The sequence below is a fragment of the Danio rerio genome, chromosome 21, assembly GCF_049306965.1.
Source record: "Danio rerio strain Tuebingen ecotype United States chromosome 21, GRCz12tu, whole genome shotgun sequence".
NCBI lineage: Eukaryota > Metazoa > Chordata > Actinopteri > Cypriniformes > Danionidae > Danio > Danio rerio.
The window spans coordinates 46,687,501-46,708,824 of NC_133196.1; the positions used below are offsets into that span (position 1 = coordinate 46,687,501).

A 21,324-nucleotide genomic window follows, 5' to 3' on the forward strand; every position below is an offset into this window, starting at 1 on the left:
AGCAGTGTTGTCTGTAAACAGTGCACGAGGAGCTGCTTTACATTCAGATCAACACTGCACACATCGCCAGCATCTACTCTCTCTGTGTGATATAGGGACACATATGCATATTCTTAGAGGAAAAGAATCCCATGTGTCTTTCCGTACTTATACACAGCATCTGCTCCAGTTCTCTCAGCCTGCGGGGATGGCAGATCTTTATCAAGGTGAACCGCTGACTTTGACCACTTCACTCCGCGGTCACCGAGTAGAAGAACTGACCCACACATCTGACTAAAACACATTATTAGAGCAGAAAGGACTGAATACAGTTTGGAAGATGCATGATATTTATTTATCAATTTATTCTTAAATATATAGCAAATATTATGATAATATATTTGGTAAAATAAGCGTAATCTAGAGGCGCCTTATAAGCCACTTCTGATACAAAATGATCAACAGTCATTATTCGTAGTTCTTAAAACTTGGATAGACGACAAGACTTTTGTCAGGTAGTGTATATGTTTCTTTTATTTCTGGCCTGAACAATTAGGACAGCCAACAAAATCATAATAATTGATCATTACCTGCAGCAGTAACCATCGATCACCATTCGGTTCAGAGCCATTGTTTACATTCTGCTCTTCAATATGGCCGACTGATCATGCGTCTTGAAAACACACAATTTATAGTTATATTTAGTGACTTTGTGAGTGACTGTTTGTTTTGTCTGGTCTTAAAAGTGTCAGAATGATTTGTGCTCCTGACGTCAACTCTCAGGACGGTTATAAAAATAGGTTTTTGTGAGGCCGTCAGCGGGTCGATGTTGTCAATGCATCATTTCCCTGCAGAGTAATTAGAAACAGGGCTCAGGTGATTGCCTTAAAAACAATCTCAATAGAAAACTAATAGCCATGGGCCAAGATGACTGCATGGATTAACCATTGTGTGCTGTTGGGGATGTTTTCATCCACTCTGGGGTGATTCTGAGTCTTAATTTGTCCACAACTTTCTCTGTGCTTCAGCAAATGGTGTGATAAATCTTGTTTTGACACGTATTATGGGAAAATGCTTTAAAAATTCAACAGTACACTTAAATTGACTTCCCTTTCATTATGTTGGGGGCTGTTTTTACCCCTTTGACTTTTATTATAATCTCATTTTTGATTGCAAAGCCATGACAACAAATAATCATGCTTTCTTGATTGTTGCTGGTATTTCATGTTGGAAGGAGGTCAACTTTGTCATGTTTACTGTTGATCATTAGCATAGTTTAGCATGGCTTAAAATGATGTTTATGTGGAGCATAATGTGTGTCTGTATGCAGTGTTGGGCAGTAGCGTCGTTACAAGTAGTGACGCTACTAGCTTAACTATATTTCTCAGTAGCTTGGCTATAGCGTCGCTACTTTCTAAATCGAATAGTTTTTGAGTAGCGAAGCTATATTATTAGTCAAGTAGCGCAGTAGCGTCCACAAAGCTACATTTACCAATCGCGGATCAATAAGCGACATTCACAGATCTGTGAGGCCGATGTTTGGCTGATGAAAGTAAATCTATGGCTGTTTCTCAATTCCAAGAACGCAGAGAACGGACTTGCGTTCTTGTGGAGACCGGTCTTGCCCGGTGTCCTCGGAAGAAGGAACTCAGGAGACCGCGAGGGCAGAGAACGCGTTGTTTGAGAAATGGGATGCTGCGTTCTTCCTGATGGTCATGTGACCTTTACGCGTTTTAAATAGTAAATTATTTAAACATTACAGCATTCATACAATGATTTATTGTTTCCCTCTCTTCAAAATATATACTTTGCATAAAAACATTATTAATATACTCTGCACAATATAAATAAAACAGATTTTAATACGAATTTCAGCAAACAAACAACCCTTAATGTGTTTATTCCTTTATTAAGATATTCATGTTAATGTTTACTCTCACCGTTTCATTTAGGGAAACTCCTGAGGTAAATAAATGATATCTCTGAACTTTAATAATAAATCTAAATAAAATGCTGCGCTTCCCATCTCCAGTCGCAATGACTTCTGGGACTTCCAGAGCGAGTTCGGTGCTCAAGTCTGCATCGTTGCATCCTCGATATCAAGATCACATCCGGGAAGTTTCACGCGTCCTCCGTACTTGCGGTCTTGAGTATTGGAACTGAACTTAGGCAGCTGATGATGACGTTACACGAGAACACGAGGACGCAAGACCACTGAAGAACGCATATTGAGAAACAGCCTAGGTCAGGATGATCTGCTGCTGTTCAAAGCGAGCATCAGATTGGGAAAGCAAGGTGATTTAAGTGATTTTAAAGGTGGCATGGCTGTTAATGCCAGACGGGCTGGTCTGAGTAGTTCAGAAACTGCTCATCTACTGGGATTTTTCACACAACCATCTTTAAGGTTTACAGAGCGAATGCCCTTACAACTGCAACCAATCACTGGGAAACACCCTAACATTCTCATTCACACACACTATGGACAATTTAGCTATCCAAGTCTCCAGAAGCGCATGTGTTTGGACTGTGGGGGAAACCAGAGCACCTGGAGGAAACCCACGGCAACACGTGGAGAACATGCTCCAACTGCACAAGAACTGAAGAACGCATATTGAGAAACAGCCTTATTCTACATCTTGTGTAAAGAGCATAATAGGACCTCTTTACAACCAGTAAAAGTAAAATGAATGTTTGATTCTCTTTTATTTATGCTTATATATTGTTTGTCTTCATTGCAGGTCATGCACACCTGACAGATTTCAACATAGCTGCTATTGTGAAGGAAGACTTAAAAGCCACATCTATTGCAGGAACAAAGCCATATATGGGTGAGAGCTTTATTCTTCTCTTTAAAACTCTGACCTCTTATTAGATTTCTTTGTGTTTTCAGCACAACTTCAGTTAAAGGGTTATCATTATTTTATCCATCGTCCTTCCTATTTTAATCAAACTTAAAGAAATAATACTTTCTCCAGAAGGATAAACTAATAGCAAATACTGTGAATATGTCTCTATAAATCATCACTTGAGAAATATATAAAAAACAATACATATTTCACAGGAAAACAAATAATTCTGGTTACAATACTGTAATATTTTATTTGAAATTGCCACAGATATGTTAGTAGCAGTGCAACATGTGAGATGTTCAATTAACTGTACTTCAGACATCATCTTAGCGCTGTCTTTTGCATTGCTGTAGCCCCAGAACTCTTCCAGCTGGTGGAGGGCACACATCCAGGCTACTCTTTCGATGTGGACTGGTGGTCTTTAGGGATTACTGCGTATGAGCTTCTCCGTGGACAGGTGAGGGACTCTTAAACAATAACTTATACAGAATTAAAGCCACTTTTACACTTTCAGGCCAAACTGTACCTGGTGTTTAACATTACAATTAGGCTTTATTTGGAACAGTGAGTAATGAGGGTGTCATTTTGTGAGGGTGTCATTTTAGAGCCCAACCAATATATTTAGTAAATTGTAAATTTCTTTGTAAAAAAAATCGGCCGATATAGGCCTGTTGCTAACATTGTTATTGGCGAAACACACAGAGATTTTTTCTCTTCTAGTGCTGAGCAACGATTAACCACGATATATATATATATATATATATATATATATATATATATATATATATATATATATATATATGTGTGTGTATATTTATGTGTGTGTATATATATTTATACAACAGTTCTGTCTGGTTCTTAATTCTGATTGGCTGATAGCCGTGCGATATTTTGCTACTAACATTACACAAAGGCCTTTTCACCTCTGTGTATTACTCTGCCCACATACAGCAAGCAAAAAGTAGTTTGACAAATATTACAGTTGTTAGACATCAAAAATGTACTTTTGAGGTTTATTTAGTGGAGAATGTAGTTGTTTAGATTGCAACTATGCCGTTTATCTGTAAGAATAGTGCCTATTTTAAAATATTTACAATTTCTGAGAGCTCGTCGGCAGCCAAAGACGGTTGACATTGTCTATCCACAAGATGGCACCAGAACCGCATAATAAGCCCTTGCCCAGTGTGTTCTCTTGAGTGCGAATAAAAAGCTGAAAAACGGAAGCTTCGTAGTTTTAAGGTGGACCGGATAGAGTCAATAAGAAGCTGCGAATAAGAAGCTGCATTCAGCCTCGTCCCTCCTTATCGCAAACACAACAGCAGTCTGGTGAGAAATCTCTGTAGACGGATGGCATTTCATGTCACGGTCAGCCGTATAATCTTAAAATGTGAAATCTAAAAATTTACTGTTTTGTCATCACCTTAAGGGGTCACACACCAGAAGAGCGGCTTCTCATTACGCTATAGAGAATCATTCAAACACTAGCTCTAAAGTGACGTTGGTGAATTAGTAACGGCTTCTGCTGTTCTGACGTCAGCTGCAGATGTGAATGAATGGCGGAAGAAAGTAGTTCCTAATACAAAAGGGTTTTAGACTCTCTGTGTTTGATTTTCTTTTTTATGTACAAGATTGTGCCGTCAAACTGTTGTATAAACGCAATATCACATATTGTTCATATATATATATATATACACATATATATATATATATATATATATATATATATATATATATATATATATATATATATATATATATATATATATATATATATATATATATATATACACACATGAGCTGCAGTGTGATATGGCTGTATATCGGCACTGATGGGATGCATGTGTTGGTTTGAGGGCGCAATCCCAGTGCCTTAGTTACCCACCAGTGACAATATAAAGCCATAGCGCACTGCTACTAGTGTGAGATTGCGTTTATACAACAGTTCGACGGATGTGTGTATAAAAAAGTCAAACATAGAGTGTCGTAAAAATACTTTTGTAAGAGGAACTACTGTCTTCCGCCATTCATACGCATCTGCAGCTGACGGTCAGAACAGCAGAAACCATTGCCTGTTGTCCAACTTCAAGGATGAAGATGCTGTAGGAGTGTTGGTATTGCAGAATATTGCATGACTATCAGCCATATATATATATATATATATATATATATGTATGTATATGTATATATATATGACTCAGACCTAAGTCTGACTGCACCCCTTTTGGATTTGGATTTTGACTTGGACTTGACTGGTTAAGAACTTGGTCTTGACTTGGACAACAAGGTGGACTAGACCCCAACACTACCAAATATCTAAAAATCCCTAAATTGTTTTCTTGTTTGGTTTCCAGAAATAATATGTCATATTAAAGTTAGTTTTTCCTTAAAACAAGCAAAATAATCTTCCATTATTAAATGTGTTTAAATACATTTAAATAAATATATTTAGCTTGTTGTATGATCATTATTAAGCAGTTTAAAAGTCAAAATGTATGTTCCTACACAGACAACAGTAGGGCGAAAAATTTTGACTTCAACTGTATGCACAAATCATTTGAGCTATGTGTCACATGATAACCTTACTTTATGCATCGTCATGAGAACTTTAAAGCAAGGCATAAACAAAGGTCACAGTAAAAAAAAAAATAATAATGCAGGGGTTGTCAGCGGGAGCATTTAAACTTGCAAAGGGTTAAAACTCATTATGTGCTGCTAAGAATCAGCAGACTAGAAATATAAAAGTTTCATTAGCTCCTTTCACACTTACAGTCTGTACTGGTAAATGAACCATGCAAACTGAGCAAACAGACCAGAGATAGTTTCAATTGAACCAAACCTGCCAAGTGTGAACACACCATTAGTGCGGTTCATTTGATATAAACTCGAGCATCCAAACCCTGTTGTGTGCCAAACAAGCAAACCCAGACTGATGAAGAGCCGACCTTGCTCTTTTTTCAGTCTAGCTAAGATGAATCTTAACTGAAATGTGAACACAATAGACCCAAACAAACCAAAAACAGCTTCTTTTTTTTTGAGTGAGATGCTAATGGTCTAATCTGGTTCAATGATTTATGCTAAGCTAAAACTCAACAGTGTGCCTGAAGTCTCACTTTTTAGACTTGTCTATTTGTGAGTTGTATGTGTATTTTTTAATCGGTTTTATACACTCATCAGCCATTTTATTACGTACACCTTACTAGTCCCGAGTTGGACCCCCTTTTGCCTTCAGAACTGCTTTAATCTTTCGTGGCATAGATTCAACAAGGTACTGGAAATATTCCTCAGAGATTTTGCTCCAAATTGACATGATAGCATCACACAGTTGCTGCAGATTTGTCGGCTGCACATCCATGATGCCAGTCTCCTGTTCCATCTCATCCCAAAGGTGCTCTATTGGATTGAGTTCTGGTGACTGTGGAGGCCATTTGAGTACAGTGAACTGATTGTCATGTTCAAGAAACCAGTCTGAGATGATTCACGCTTTATGACATGGTGCGTTATCCTGCTGGAAGTAACCATCAGAAGATGGAGACACTGTGCTCATAAAGGGATGCTCAATTGGTACTAATGGACCCAAATTGTGCCAAGAAAATCTCCCCCACACCATTACACCACCACCACCAGCCTGAACTGTTGATACAAGGCAGGATGGATCCATGCATGAAAGATGGTTGTGCATGAAAATCCCAGTAGATCAGCAATTTCTGAAATACTCAGAACAGCCCGTCTGGCAACCAAGCCACATTCGAAGTCACCTAAATCCCCTTTCTTCCCCATTTTGATGCTCGGTTTGAGCTGCAGCAGATCGTCTTGACCATGTCTACATGCCTAAATGCATTGAGTTTTTGCCATGTGATTGGTTGATTAGAAATTTGCATTAACAAGCAGTTGAATAGGTGTACCTAATAAAGTGGCCAGTGAGTGTATTACACTATGTATACAATGTTTCTGACTTGTTTAATTTTATATATATATTATATATTTATAATATTTTATATTAATCATTTATAAAATTATATATGTTTAATTTGAACTCTAACGGAGTTGTAAAATAAAACTTTTTTTTTTAAAGTGCACTGTTCCTTAAAAGTAATTTGCACCTCATATAAGTTTATTTATAGATTATTATATAATATATTAAATATATTCATATATTTTCATACTATCAAGTGTCAATGGTACTTACAAGTAAAAGTGCTGTTGCTTTTCAATATGGTTTGGATTTCCTCCTTAGAGGCCGTACATCATGCGCACCAACACACCAGCCAATGAGATCCTGCAGACGTTCCACAAAGCACAGCCCTGCTACCCTGCGGCCTGGTCTTCAGGGATCAAATCCCTCCTAAATATGGTAACATTAATCATACGAGCGTAAATGTACTCACACTTTATTCTTTTATTAATTGACTCGAGCGTGATCTAACACCACAGGCGTTGAAGTTTGTTTTTGTCCCCTGCTCTCAGCTGTTGTGTGTGGATGCTCAGAAGAGGATTTCCAGTCTCTCGGAGCTCCAGGATCTGGAATATCTCTCGGATGTCAACTGGGATGCTGTGCTCAGCAAACAAATCCCTCCTGGATTCCTCCCTAATGTAAGTGTAGGAAACACACACTCACACTGCAAATAAAGAGATGCGCATGCTGACACGGATATACTTTAAAATTAGGGTTTACTGGATGTGTACTGTAGAGACTGATTGTTTTATTGTAAATAAGAAACAATGAGCACGTTTACATGGACACCAGTAATCCGATTTTAATACGATTAAGACAATACTTTAATTAAGAGTCTATGTAAACAGCAATTTTTGGGATTAATTTAATTGAACTAAACAGAAATACAATTAAGACATGATTTTAGAGCCATTATTGAAGTGCAGTACAGACATGTAAACACCGCAATCAAACTATTACCACAGTGTAGGATTTTTATTGCATTTTGCGACAGGATAGTTCACACACACACTGATGTTTGACAATATTCTCTGCACATATCAGTAAAGAGTCAGTGAAGAACCACGGGGATACACATTGCTAAAAAAAACTTAATGTTAGCTCCACATCTAACGATCAGGCACCTGTTAGTGCCTGTTAATAACCCCGGATTAATAGAGGGACCAAGCCGAAAAGAAAATGAATGAATGAATGAATGTATGAGTTTATTAAGCAAACATATCGTAACTGTATATACATTGTAGCAACTCCAGCAATAGCTACTTAATAAACCATAAAAAAACCTCAACAGGTTCATAACAACTAGGTAATTAAAGCATAAAAATTGCTTACACAACCAGAGCATTTTTGCAGGTGAAGCTACTTCGATTTACGTTACGCTTGGCAGGCCTTGTTCAGATGCATGATAATTAGTCTGGATTGAGCGCTTTTGAAGCTGTGAATCTTGGGAATGTCCATCAGCTGAACCCTGGAAAAACATTCATTGGGAACGATCCTTTTGATGTGGTTACTATTGAAGATCTGACAGCTGAAAGTGGGTTTATGCTGTTTGAAATGCTCTGCAAAACTGCTGGATTCTGAAACTGCCTCAACAAAAAGAGCAGTGAGATTTGAGAAAAGATCAGGCCATATAACACTTGCTCATCATATCTAATATGATGAAATTAAGTCATTTTGCAGTGGGATTTTATTAAAAAACTTTTATGCGAGATTTAGTCCTAATTATACCTGTTTTTAATCCCTTTTTTTTCATTTTTGAACACTGTCCTAATTTCTTTATGTTCTTTAACTTTTAAAAATGAGGTCAGGGTTTTTTTGTGGTTGTTTAAATGCATTCGACCACATGAGTATCTACCATAGACTGTAAAAAAATATGGACGTAGTGTCCATATTTTTGTGAGAAATTTGAGAGTTTTGGAGCCAGCCCCCAGTGGCCAATCGAGGAATTGCAGTTTCAGTCATATCCGTATCAGATTAATGAAGATGCATGATAATAACAAGTGTAAATAGAGTCTTTGGTGTTGAAATATACTTTTCGAAACCAGAAATGGGCAAAGAGGTGAGCCATGGGTGGAGCTAGAGATGCCTGATTGCATTCAGCTTAGATTTTTTTCACTTCATTAAATACGACTTGTTTGTGTTCTGACCACATGTGCTTGGTTATACTATATCAATAATGTGTTTAAAGGCTTAACTAGGTTAATTAGTTTAACTAGGAAAGTGAGGGTAATTAGGCAAATCAATGTATAATGATGGTTCGTTCTGTAGACAGTTGAAAAATAAATATTATGAGGCGGCTAATAATATTATCCCTAAAATGTGAAGAGAAAAAAAATCTAAACTACTTTTATTCTAGCCGAAATAAAACAAATAAGACTTTCTCCAGTAGAAAAAAAACATTATAGGAAATACTGTGATTCCTTGCTCTGTTAAATATCATTAGGGAAATATTTGAAAAAGAAAAAAAAGTCACAGCAAGATAAATAATTTTGACTTCAGCTGTTTATGTATATAAATGAGTGTTTGTATGATGTCAGAGGCGGCGTCTGAACTGTGACCCCACATTTGAGCTGGAGGAGATGATCCTGGAGTCCAAACCACTGCACAAAAAGAAGAAGAGGCTGGCGAGGAAGACCAGGGAGAACGGCTCGGATGGATCTCCTCAGGTACAGACTCTATTAAAGTAAACATCTCTGGAGTCTTTAAAAAATAACTTATTAAATTCGGGATGAAATACATCTAAAAGGTTGTTATTGGCAGCCCGACGCAAAGCGGAGCACTGTTGTATAAGACCGAAGGGTTTTTATCAAAAAACCGTCCTGGATGTACTTTATTCTTCTTATTACACAGCCACTTGCCACAGATTTGACGCAAAACATTGTTCTGAGCCATAATATATTAATAATTCGTTAATTAAACTTGACAGAAACGAAAACAGCAGATGGAGTATACACTAATCTGTACATTTTTCAGTCACAAGATGACGCCAGATAGTCAAAAATAAAAAGTTGACAGAAACTAAAACAGCTGATGCAGTATACACACAGTCACAAGATGGTGCAAAACAGTTAAAAACCACGGCCACAGAGACAAGCAGATACATAGAAATGTGGATGTACAGTAAGTATACAGATTTGTATGTATTCACTGATAGTCAAGATGATTCAAAGTTCCCGGATGGGCCAGTGTTATTCAGCGATGACTATCTTGGAATAACATAACTTGGAATGTAGCCACTGACCAATCAGAATCAAGTATTCTTTACAGCCGTGTTATAACATCTAGGTAAACGATTTTAAGGGCCAACTTTGTTTTGGCGGCTCCAGAGACACTATAAGGGATCCCCATGCTCTTCACTTTCGTCCGTGTCACTAAACTCAACCCCTTTCAATACCTAACCACCACCTCCCACCCCCCCCACCTTCTTTCACTTTCACCTGCGTCCGCCTCCTACCCATAACCAACCAACATGCTTAGCCCCATTCACACGGGGCTTCAGCGTCAATTGCATTGTGGATCCATCTGCGCCGCTTCAGAGGCATTGTTTGCTGCAGAAGTTGGGACTAGCTTAACTTTTCAAGCACCGACGGAAGCGCCAGCCAATCAGATTGCTGTATGCAAATACACCAGCTAGACAGTGGCCTATTGCTGACTGAATTTTATTGGCTGACGCTGCTATGACGATCGCTTCAGCCCCAACTTCAGACTCGCTTTCAGTCAAGCGTTGACGCTGAAGCCCCGTGTGAATGGGCACCCCCACCAACTACCAACCACAACCACCCACCACACCCCGCACGCTCTTCATCCGCGACATCCCCACATTTGGTTATATCTGTCAACATTTAACTGTTATTGGCATGTGAGTTTTTCTAATGTAAACAGTCAAAACTATTTTACTCGTGTTACACTACGAACACATTTAACCCAACTCCTAGCATTAAACCCAACCATTGTTAATATAAAACACAGGATATGCAGGCGGATACAACTGCAGTTGCAGTTTATTGAAAAGATGAATGCTATGGACACTGTCTGTGTCACGAGAAATATCGCGTCATTATAATGTTCTGAGCTCTGGTTATTGGATATCAGTGAGCGGGAGCACGATCGTTTCCCACAAACGAAACTTTATAAATTACTCCATTCTTCACATACATGTAAATACAGCATATAGCTTCACAGGACTTGGAATACAACTTGACTTGTTTGCATCGCTTTTATTTCCTTTTGATGTGGTTGCTATTAAAGATCTGACAGCTGAAAGTGGGTTTATGCTGTTTGAAATGCTCTGCAAAACTGCTGGATTCTGAAACTGCCTCAACAAAAAGTGCAGTGAGATTTGAGAAAAGATCAGGCCATATAACACTTGCCTGTTAGGGCATATCTAATATGATGACATTTAGTCATTTTGCAGTGGGATTTTATTAAATAGCTTTTATGAGAGATTTAGTCCTAATTATACCTGTTTTAAATCACTTTTTTTTTTTTTTTTGCATTTTTGACCATTGTCCTAATTTCCTTATGTTATTTAACTTTTATAAATGAGGTCAGGGTTTTTTTGTGGTTGTTTAAATGCATTCGACCACATGAGTATCTACCATAGACTGTAAAAAAATATGGACGTAGTGTCCATATGTTTGTGAGTAATTTGCTCTGTTTTATAGCCAGCCCCCAGTGGCCAGTCAATGAACTGCAGTTTCAGTCATATCCTTATTAAATTAATGAAGATGCATGATAATAACAAGTTTTTGCAATAAATACACATTACTTCTCTTTTATTTGCCTTCTGCTTATTTACGTTGTTGGGAAGTGGGTAGGTTTAGGGTAGGCCCTTTAAAATATTTCTGAAAGTATGCATTTTTCTAACATTTTCAAGTTCATGCAAACTATTTAATGGGATACATATTGTGAATGACCAAAAGCATAAGAGAACCCGACGCATTATAAAACAAAACTGTACTGAGTGTCAACAGGTGATGAGTCGGTAGTGAGAATGTGTTGCAATTTAGGTAAAAAAAAAGGCAAGAGCTTCAGGCAGTTTAATAGTAAAAGAACCTAAATGTATCCATTCATGGTTTATACTGACGAGATACGCTGAAAGAATACATCGACGGAGTTTAGGTTATTGTTGTGAAGCAGTGGAGATCAATACCGCATGACCTGCTATAATACAGTTTCCCACCTCTCTGTATTTCTACTTCAGACTTCCTCCCACTAACTCCATCTGTCCTCAAACCTCTCAGGTCTGTCCTCCCACTGAAGTTGGTATTGTATGGAGAAATGAGCTCCATCCAATCACAGATAAATGCAGCGGAAAATTGAACTCTTGTTGTGAGAACAAAATAAAGCTAAGCATCCCAACAGCCTGCATCTCCTCCTTCCCTCTCTTTCTTGCTGTAGTTCATCTCCTCTTTTCCTTCAGTCTGAGTTCACTAATCATCAGCGCTGCTTATTAGGAGTGTCACGTAGCTAAAACCGTTCCGCTGAGCTGCTCTCAGACTAATGTAGACAATTAAAGCTCGGTGCTAAATATGTTTGTTCACTCGAAAATTAAAAATCTGTTATTTACTCAGTGTTTTGCCATTACAAATAACAGCATGTCATCCTTTCTTCTGAGAAACAATGAATATGAAGCTTTCTTTTAAATCAATTAATCAATCAATCAGTTGGCCAACCAATCAATCCACCAGCCATCCAACCAATCAACTAATCAATTAATCAACTAACCAATCAGCCAGTCAACCAACCAACATACCAACTAACCAGTCAGTCAGTCAATCAACCAACCGGCCAGTTAACCAATCAACTAATCATCTAATCATCCGATCAACCAACCAACCAACCATCATCCAATCAATTAACCAACCAATCAATCAGTCAATCAACTAACCATGCAGGCAGTCAACCAACAAACCAACCGACCAATCAACTAACCAACTAATCAATCAATCAATCAATCAATTTGCTAATTAATCAGTCAATCAATCAATCAACCAACCAACCAACTAACCAATCAAATAACCAACCGACCAATCAACCAATCAATCATCTAACCAATTAGTCAGTCAACCAACCAACCAGTTCGTCAGTCAGTCAATTAACCGATTGACCAATTAACCAACCAACCAATCAACTAACCGACAGACCAATCAATCAATCAACCAACCAGTCTGTCAGTCATTTAGTCAGCCAGTCAACCAACAAATCAATCAACCCATCAACTGACAAATCAGTCAGTCAGCCAATCAGTCAGTCAGTCGACTAATAATAATTCAATCAACCAACCAACAAACCAGTCAGTCAGTTATTCAACCAACCGATCAATCCACCAATCAGCTAACCAACCGATCAATCCATCAATCTGCTAACTAACCGAGCACTCAACCACTCAATCAATTAATTATTTTACCAATTAGTCAACCAACCAATCAATCAAACAAACAACCAACCAATCATTCAACCAACTAACCAATCAGTAATTCCAACTGACCAATTAACCAATCAACTAACCGACCAATCAACCAATCAGTCATTCAATCAATCAACTAACCAGTAAACCAGTCAGTCAGTCCACCAGACCAACCAACCAATCAATCTACTTACCAATCAGTCAGGCAACCAACCAACCAATAAACCAGTCAGTCAGTCAACCAACCGATCAATCCACCAATCAGCTAACCAACCCATAAATCCATCAATCTGCTAATCAACCGAGCAATCAATCATTTAACTAACCAATCAGTCAGTCAACCAACTGACCAGTCAGTCAACAAATCAAGCAATCAACCAATCAAACAACCAACTAATCAATTAATCAATCAACCTATCAATCAATCAACTAACTTATAAATTTAATGTTCTTTGTTTGTATGTTAAATCACTTTTGTCAATGTTATTTAATGCAGACACCAAAATGTTGACATCTCATGTTTGACTGCTATACAAACAAACTCAATAAATGCAAAACCTAAAATCTAAAATACTGGAAAGAATCACTCCATATGGGCAAACTCATAAATTCTTGTGCCTTTTGTGACTCCAAAAACCGTGCCCTGCCAAAAAAAAATCCCATTATTACTTAGATTTTTTTTTGTGTGTTGTTTCTAGTCCAAATATCAAAATATTCTTAAATCAAGAAACATTTTCTTGACAAGCAAAACATATTGTCTTGTTCAAAGAAATAATATGTTAAAATTAAGGGAACTTTCCCCCAAAAAACAAATAATCTGCCAATGGAGTAAGTACAATAATCTTATGTCAAAATGAAAAACTAGATCATTTTGCTTGTTTACTGAAAAACTCAACATGTTATTTACAAAAGAAGACAATATGTTTTGCTTGTCTAGAAAATACTTCTTGATTTAAGAATTTTTGGATATTTAGACTAAAAATCACGATTTTTACAGTGTGGCTTTACTTCCTTCCTGCCCCCCAAAGAGATTTGGCATGTTTCAACCTTGATTCCTAGAAGATCTGATCTTTTCAGGAATTGTCTTGTTTTTAAATAACCTGCCATTAAAAGATAAATCACAAAACACCATATGGAGGTAAATAATGACACTGTTTTTGTGCGTTCAGCAGCAGCTAGAGATTGCATTTCCTAGAGCTCTCTTTATTGGGTGGAGTGTGGATGATTGTAGCGCACTAAGCATCAGTCAGGCTTACTGAAGGAAATCCCTGCGCTTGCCTGGAGCTGCATGGCTGGGGTTTCTGGAGTAAGCACTAAACACTCGACACCTGCTGACGTCTCTCATCACGCACAAAGTCATGACTGCACACATTTACACAGGCAGAAGCTACTACTCGTGGCTTTTTGCTTCGCATTACTTCACATTTTGTGTCGCAGGGTGAATTCGGGCCAGATTGTGGATTATTCAGGCCAAGGTTAAGAGGGGAATAGCGGCGCACCGTCAAATTGTGGATCGAACAGGCGGGGGAACAGGGGATGCTGAACTAACACCCTTTGAAGAGGAGTTGCACAGGAAAGTAGAGAAGGGGGGAGGGGGGTTGGATAGAGGAACGGTGTCGTGGATGTAAGTTAAGAGGTGGTGCGGGGGTCGGTTGTCACAGACGAAAGTGAAGAGGGTTGGGGAGTCACGGAACAAAGTGAAAGTGAACAATGGACGGGAGGTGAGCGGGTGAGGAGTATACCTGTCAACCCTCCCGTTTTTTCCGAGATTCTCTCGTATTTTACAGTTCTACCTCGCTATTATCACGTAAAGGTATTTTCCCGTATTTCTCCCGTATTTTCAGTCTTTCTCTGAAGGGTGCCAAGAAACATTAAAAAGCCGAGCCTCCCTATACGCAACCCATACCACCAAACCACCAGGGGCCGCCCCTCGCTCTTAAATGTGAGTCTGTTTTGTGCTTTAGATTTGTTTAGGCAAGAAAACACTTTGAAATAATTATAAAAACAGCACGATTCCCCTTCTTTTTCAGTACAGGTGCTGTCAACCCTCCTATGCAATCCTCAAAACAGTCATATAGCGGTGCGTGACTGTCAGCTGACGTGCACCATAGTGATAAACAGACGCTGGCTGCGTCCGAAACCGCCTATTACTTAGTAGGTACTGCATTTGAATGGAAACGTAATACTTGGGCGTTAGAAAAGTACGTTCTATACAGTATGAACGTAAAAAGTATGAATGGAATTCGGACGTACTACATCCGCCATTTTGTCATGGTCACGTGACCTACCTGCGTCAATTTTGTCGCTTTCCATTCATGAATTCGCTCGCGGGGCATCATGGAATAACACAGCATGCATGGGATGCGCACTCCAGAATCTCGCCGGAAGTAGTAAGTCATCCGGGTACTTCTCGCATACTGATTTTCGAATTCTATGAATTCGGGCATACTACTCGGCTCGCATACTGATTTTAGCGTACTACATAGTGTGGAAGTATGCGGTTTCGAACAAAGCCGCTGTTTCCTAAACGGATTCTGTACTCGCGATTTGAAGCGGAACAAAAGTCTGACTTTTGGGTGCATGTTTAAAAGACAGATGCAAGATGATGCAAGTTTTGCACGATTCATACGCTTAACGTGCGTTTCGAAAATCTAACTTCAGTGGACATTGGTAACGCGTTAGCAATCAAGAGCTTTCTCTTGTAGGGGCGTGCTTATGACGTAACGCTTGTTGTTGGTGTCCCGACTGGGGAAATCCTCCTACAGACACTAGAAACAGTTGATCAAACTGAGCTAAGTCAGAAGCACCGCTGAAAGCCTCCATCATTAAGGTACAGTTTCTGGAGGATTTTATGAGCTCACAGAGCTGGATGCTCCTCTGAAAGGATCTAGTGGACTCAGACACGGCTCCAAATGAATCAACGCTGTTTTTCAGACTTTCAGAAGCTGTAATTTGCTGATATTTAATGTGACACTTTATTTTTTTCTCTCTTTTGTTTTGTACAGAACGGGCATATCCAGCAGCGCTTAGAGACTGTCCAAAGAGATTTCATCGTCTTCAACAGAGAAAAGTAAGAACACTTAATCAGCTTCTAAATCTGAAAGCGAGTGTGATTTTAAGCTTTAATTTGTATGCATTTAGATCAAATGCATTTAATTTGTATGCGTTTGATGTATATAATATGCTAAATATGACATATCGCCTGTATTTCTGAGGTAATCTGCCTTGTTTTTTAACTGTGCAGAGGTTTAGCTGCTTTACTGGGCCTAATACGCTATTGTGTTTCAATACTGCTCATTTTGGGGGTACTTGGAGAGACTATTTTTTTCTGAGGTGGTATTGGATGAAAAAAAGTTTGAGAAGCACTGATCTAGATTAATCTCGATTAAAATGGCTCATTTGAATTTGTACAAAGGTATTCGGAATATGTGTGCTACAATAAGTCTTTAAGAACGGGTTTCTCAAGCCAGGTGCCGCATTAGACCAGGGGTTTATCTCCTGTTTCCAAAATGCATCACACACTGCTTGAGAAACTGTTCTACTGTGATAATTGAAGATGAAAATAAATGATGTTCAATAAGATGTACTTGTAATTACTAACTGTTTATTCAGTTAAATATGAACGTTGAACTGTAGGCCTACATAAGCTCCAAACAGCCATTTTTGATCACCTTAATCTGACTAAAGTCATAACTGAACTAAACAGAAATGGAGGTAAGACATGTGGAGTATGCAGATATTTGTGGCATTACTGAAGTAAACACTGCAGTCAAACTATAAATTCGCTATATTTTCCAACAAGATCCACACATGCGGACACAGACGCACACACGCAGACATACACACACACACACATCGCGAAATGAGGAAGTTTTTTTTTCTTTCCAGTTGGCGTGCGTTATTAAATTCCATAACACTCTCACCAGTCCTTACTCCTTATTTGCGTCTAACACCCCAGTTTGTCACGGGGGCAAAAAATGAAATGTTCATTAAGTTAGTTAAAATGAAACTTCCAACCTGCAGTTAAAGTCAGGCATCCTGCTGATTTGATTCAGAGGGCACTTTTTTGTCAGACGGCTCACTAGTCAGCTATACATCCGCACTAAAATATCAAGGTGAAAGTCATCATAGCTTGCGTAGAATAGACCCAGCTCCCAACCCAACTTTGTAGATTAACGGCGATATTTTTTGTGTTGCGCGATAAGAGTCTCGCGGTAACGCAGCATTTTAATGCCGATAACAGCCCACCACTAAAATATGTATATATATATATATATATATATATATATATATATATATATATATATATATATATATATATATATATATATATAGTGGTGTAATATATATATATATATATATATATATATATATATATATATATATATATATATATATATATATATATATATATATATATATATATAAACATCAACTTTTATTCCAGGTATTTTAGTACACTCTAAAAAATAACTCAAGAGATCTGTCACCACTACATAGTTTAATACATTATTGTAACTTAAAAATTCTAAAATGCTGATTAGATTTAAACTTTTAAGTTGCCAGAATAATTTTATGAAGTTTTCAAAACAGGAAAATATTGATAATTACATCAACTAAAAAATGCCGCTAATTTAAAGGTAAATATATCTGTCAGTTACTTTAAAACAATATTTAACTTGTAGTAACCCAAAGAAATTGGGTTTATAAGTCACACGAATGGAGTTGTTTGTATTTTTAAGTCCACCCACTGATGTTTTTTGTTATTTTTTTATACTTATAATATGGCACAGTACATCGTTTTTTTGTTTTGTTTTGTAAAACAATGAAAGCCTGTGGTTTAATACAAATAAAAAATTACCGTAAAAACAAAACTGTTTTTGTTAAATGTGTTTCTTACAGGCCTGAACTGTTCATTTAAAAACAAACAAAAAGTTTTTTACCAATTTCGGTAATTAGAGGTTCTAAACTTGAAAACGTCCTTGTAATTAAGTACAAAACACAGGATTTGTTTTCTATTTTAATTTTAAAAACTAATTGAAACAACTTATTTTTTAAATACTTGCTATATAAAAAAAAACCTGATTAAAGAGGAAAAGATTTGGCTAACATAATAAAGTTTGTTGTCTGGACTTCATTTTGTTAGATTTTGTCGTAACTTCAATATATTAATGCAAACTGTTGCGTTATTTTTTTTTTTGTCTTAATATTTTTTTAGAGTGTAGACATTTATGTACATGTAAAACTTATAAACCACTATAAATGAGTGCTTTGACAGTGAGATATTTTCTGTATTGAACTCACCATCATATTTACTGTTTGAGCTTTAGTTTTAATGCTCTTATGTTGTACTTCCTTGACTAGATTCCTTGACTAGATGTGTTCTCCTTTCTCTGTTTTGGAGGTTGAGGAAAACCAGAGCAGATACCGAGACCAACAACCTCAGCACAGAAGAGACAAGCAAAGCCATTCAAGATGGACAGAACAACAATGTACAGCTTAACAGTTAGCATTTAGCCCGATCATCCTTTTCAATCAACGCTTTCAGCAAAGCAATCGCCACCGCAGTTTCCAGCAGAATGCATGAGAACATCCATTCAGGACAGACTGGAGCATCTGAATGGACGCTTCCACCTCGTGTGACCCTCTGCATTAAAACTGATGGTGTGCGGTGGTTTAGTGAACACCGCACATGCAGAAATAACTGAATGATGATGCTCTCTGGACCTGGCTGTGAAATGTGTGCCTTACTAGCGAATGGATTTCCCTAATGCGTCTGGAGGCACATGGAGATTTACTGCTGTCTGATTCAGCGAGCGATCAGACTCCGAGCCGTTCGCCGGGATTTATACAGCTGCTCTTGTTGCAGAGAACACAAACATATTTAGTTCAGCTCATTACGCCTACCGTATGTGATTAATACAGTGTGAATCTTTACAGAGCTGCAAAAAAAAACATCCTGTCATTAATGCCGTAGAGGAGATTATTTGGCCTTTCTAGATCTTTTGGTTTTGGATTCGTTGCTGGATCCCTGAATAAGATATTGATCACACTGTACAGATGAAATAATAATAATAATAAAGAGTTTAATAGCAGCATCTGACAAGTCTGATTGAGGTTGTGCATGGTTGAGGTAGACTGGCTCATCTGTAAAGCCAGATAAACACAGCACATTTTCAGCTAAGCCAGCGTTTCTCTAACTTATTCTGCCATTCACCACTTGGACGTAGGGATGGCTTGCTCTAATAATCAGACCCTCCACAATTTTACGATCCAGCGATTGCTGACTAATGCAAAATCAAGCAAATTTTTTTGGCATTCTTATTATTATTAATATTATATATATATATATATATATATATATATATATATATTTTTTTTTTTCCTTCTTTTAAGGGTTTTCATCTTTATTTGGCTAGGACAGTGGAGATTTTACAGACAGGAAAGAGTGGGGAGCAGAGATAGGGACAGGATCGGCAAAAGACCTCGAGCCGGGAATCGAACTCGGGTCGCCGTGAGCACCTTGGTGCTATGTGTCGACGCACTAACCACTAGGCTATTACCGCCGACATTAATATTATATTTTTTATATTTTAAGATTTTCAAATATGATGAAGTTTTTCTCAGTGTTTCGTTTTCTTTATATGAATGACAGAAAAAAATTTAATAAAGAATTATTCAACGCAATCTCACGGCAATTCGTAACTTTTTGATTTAATGGCTAATTTGTATGAATTCAATTTAGTACGATTTGCTCATCACCCAATGACGGTTGGGGTTATGGGTGGGGTTTGGTGCCACGCCTCCTTTTTAAAATCTTACATTTTCGTACGACTGAACTTGTACGAATTTGTACGAATTAGCCACTAATGCCTAGTTCAGACTGCGTGATTTTAGCCACGATTTTGGCTCGACGACAGGTTTTGAGAAATCGCCGACTAATGCCTGAAATCACAAGTAAATCGCTGCACGTGCACGTGAGTGGCAATCACAAAATATGAATTATCAAAGACGCGAAAGAATCGCAGATGAGTCGCTGATGCCTGCGAGATATTTGGCGTGCTGAATATCTGGAGCTGTCTGCGATTCAAATCATGCCGTGTGAAATGAGTTTTGACTGAAAATAACATCAGCCATACAGCCAATGAGAGAGCAGCATTCACTTGTGTGTGTGCATGTGTGTATACCTGCTGCAGGCCAGCGGGAGGCTGGGGGAGAAGTTAAAAGCGCTCTTTTTCGGTTTATTTGGACTCACGAAATGGAGGAAAAACTAGTGGAGGTTTGACAGGACTCAGGAGCAACCGTGTCGGTTTGACATTTCATACAGAAAGAAATTAGTTTATTATCAACAGTGAGGAGAAATGGCTAATTCCCTTTAAACCCAGGTGAGCAAACATGTACATGTTCTACCCCATTAAAGGCTTCTTTCTCATTATGTAGTTAATAACAAAAGATATACTACATGTTTTTGGCTGTGAGACGTAGTTTGGACGTAGTTGTCGGCGATTCTTCCTATAGTAAAGTCATGCAATGTGAAAGTCCCTGTCGCCGATCCATCTTGCAGTGTTAACAAAGCAGCGATGAAATGCAAGCCCAGATAGTCAAGCAGTGTGAAAACATCTGTGACACGACTACTTTGAAAATCATGCAGTCTGAACTCGGCATAAACTGGCAAAACATAAAATACTTACGTTTCCTCGTGAGATCAGGCTGAATTATTCATTTATTCATTTTATTTTTGGCGTAGTCTCTTTAATAATACAGGGTCGCCACAGCGGAATGAACCGTCAACTTATCCAGCATCTGTTTCACACAGCCGATGCCCTTCCAGTTGCAACCCGTCTCTGGGAAACATCCATACACACTCATTCACACACATACACTACGGACAAAGCTTACCCAATTCACCTGTACAGCATGTCTTTGGGCTGTGGGGGAAACCGGAGCACCCAGAGGAAACCCACACAAACGCAGGGAGAACATGCAAACTCCACACAGAAACGCCAACTGACCCAGCCGAGGCTCGAACCAGCGACCTTCTTGCTGTGAGGCGACAGCACTGCGCCACTGCGTTGCCATAAAGAATTGTAATGAAGCTAAATTGTCCATAGTGTATGAGTGTGAATGAAAGTGTA

General features: G+C 38.2%; 2 protein-coding genes across 3 annotated transcripts in view; one reads left to right on the forward strand and one right to left on the reverse strand.

Annotated features, from left to right (window-relative positions):
• stk32a (serine/threonine kinase 32A) overlaps window positions 1-19,286 on the forward strand; it is a 75,426-nt gene extending 56,140 nt beyond the window's left edge. Inside the window, exons 7-13 of the mRNA XM_002666081.7 lie at window positions 2,718-2,807; window positions 3,182-3,285; window positions 7,063-7,179; window positions 7,293-7,418; window positions 9,318-9,446; window positions 16,195-16,259; window positions 18,594-19,286. Of these exons, the coding sequence (XP_002666127.2) occupies window positions 2,718-2,807; window positions 3,182-3,285; window positions 7,063-7,179; window positions 7,293-7,418; window positions 9,318-9,446; window positions 16,195-16,259; window positions 18,594-18,699 (737 nt within the window). The 3' untranslated portion in view covers window positions 18,700-19,286. The remainder of the gene's footprint in view (window positions 1-2,717; window positions 2,808-3,181; window positions 3,286-7,062; window positions 7,180-7,292; window positions 7,419-9,317; window positions 9,447-16,194; window positions 16,260-18,593) is intronic.
• The window catches only part of jakmip2 (janus kinase and microtubule interacting protein 2), a 209,527-nt gene that overhangs the window by 74,806 nt on the left and 113,397 nt on the right, over window positions 1-21,324 (reverse strand). The gene's annotated exons all lie outside the window — the stretch shown is intronic.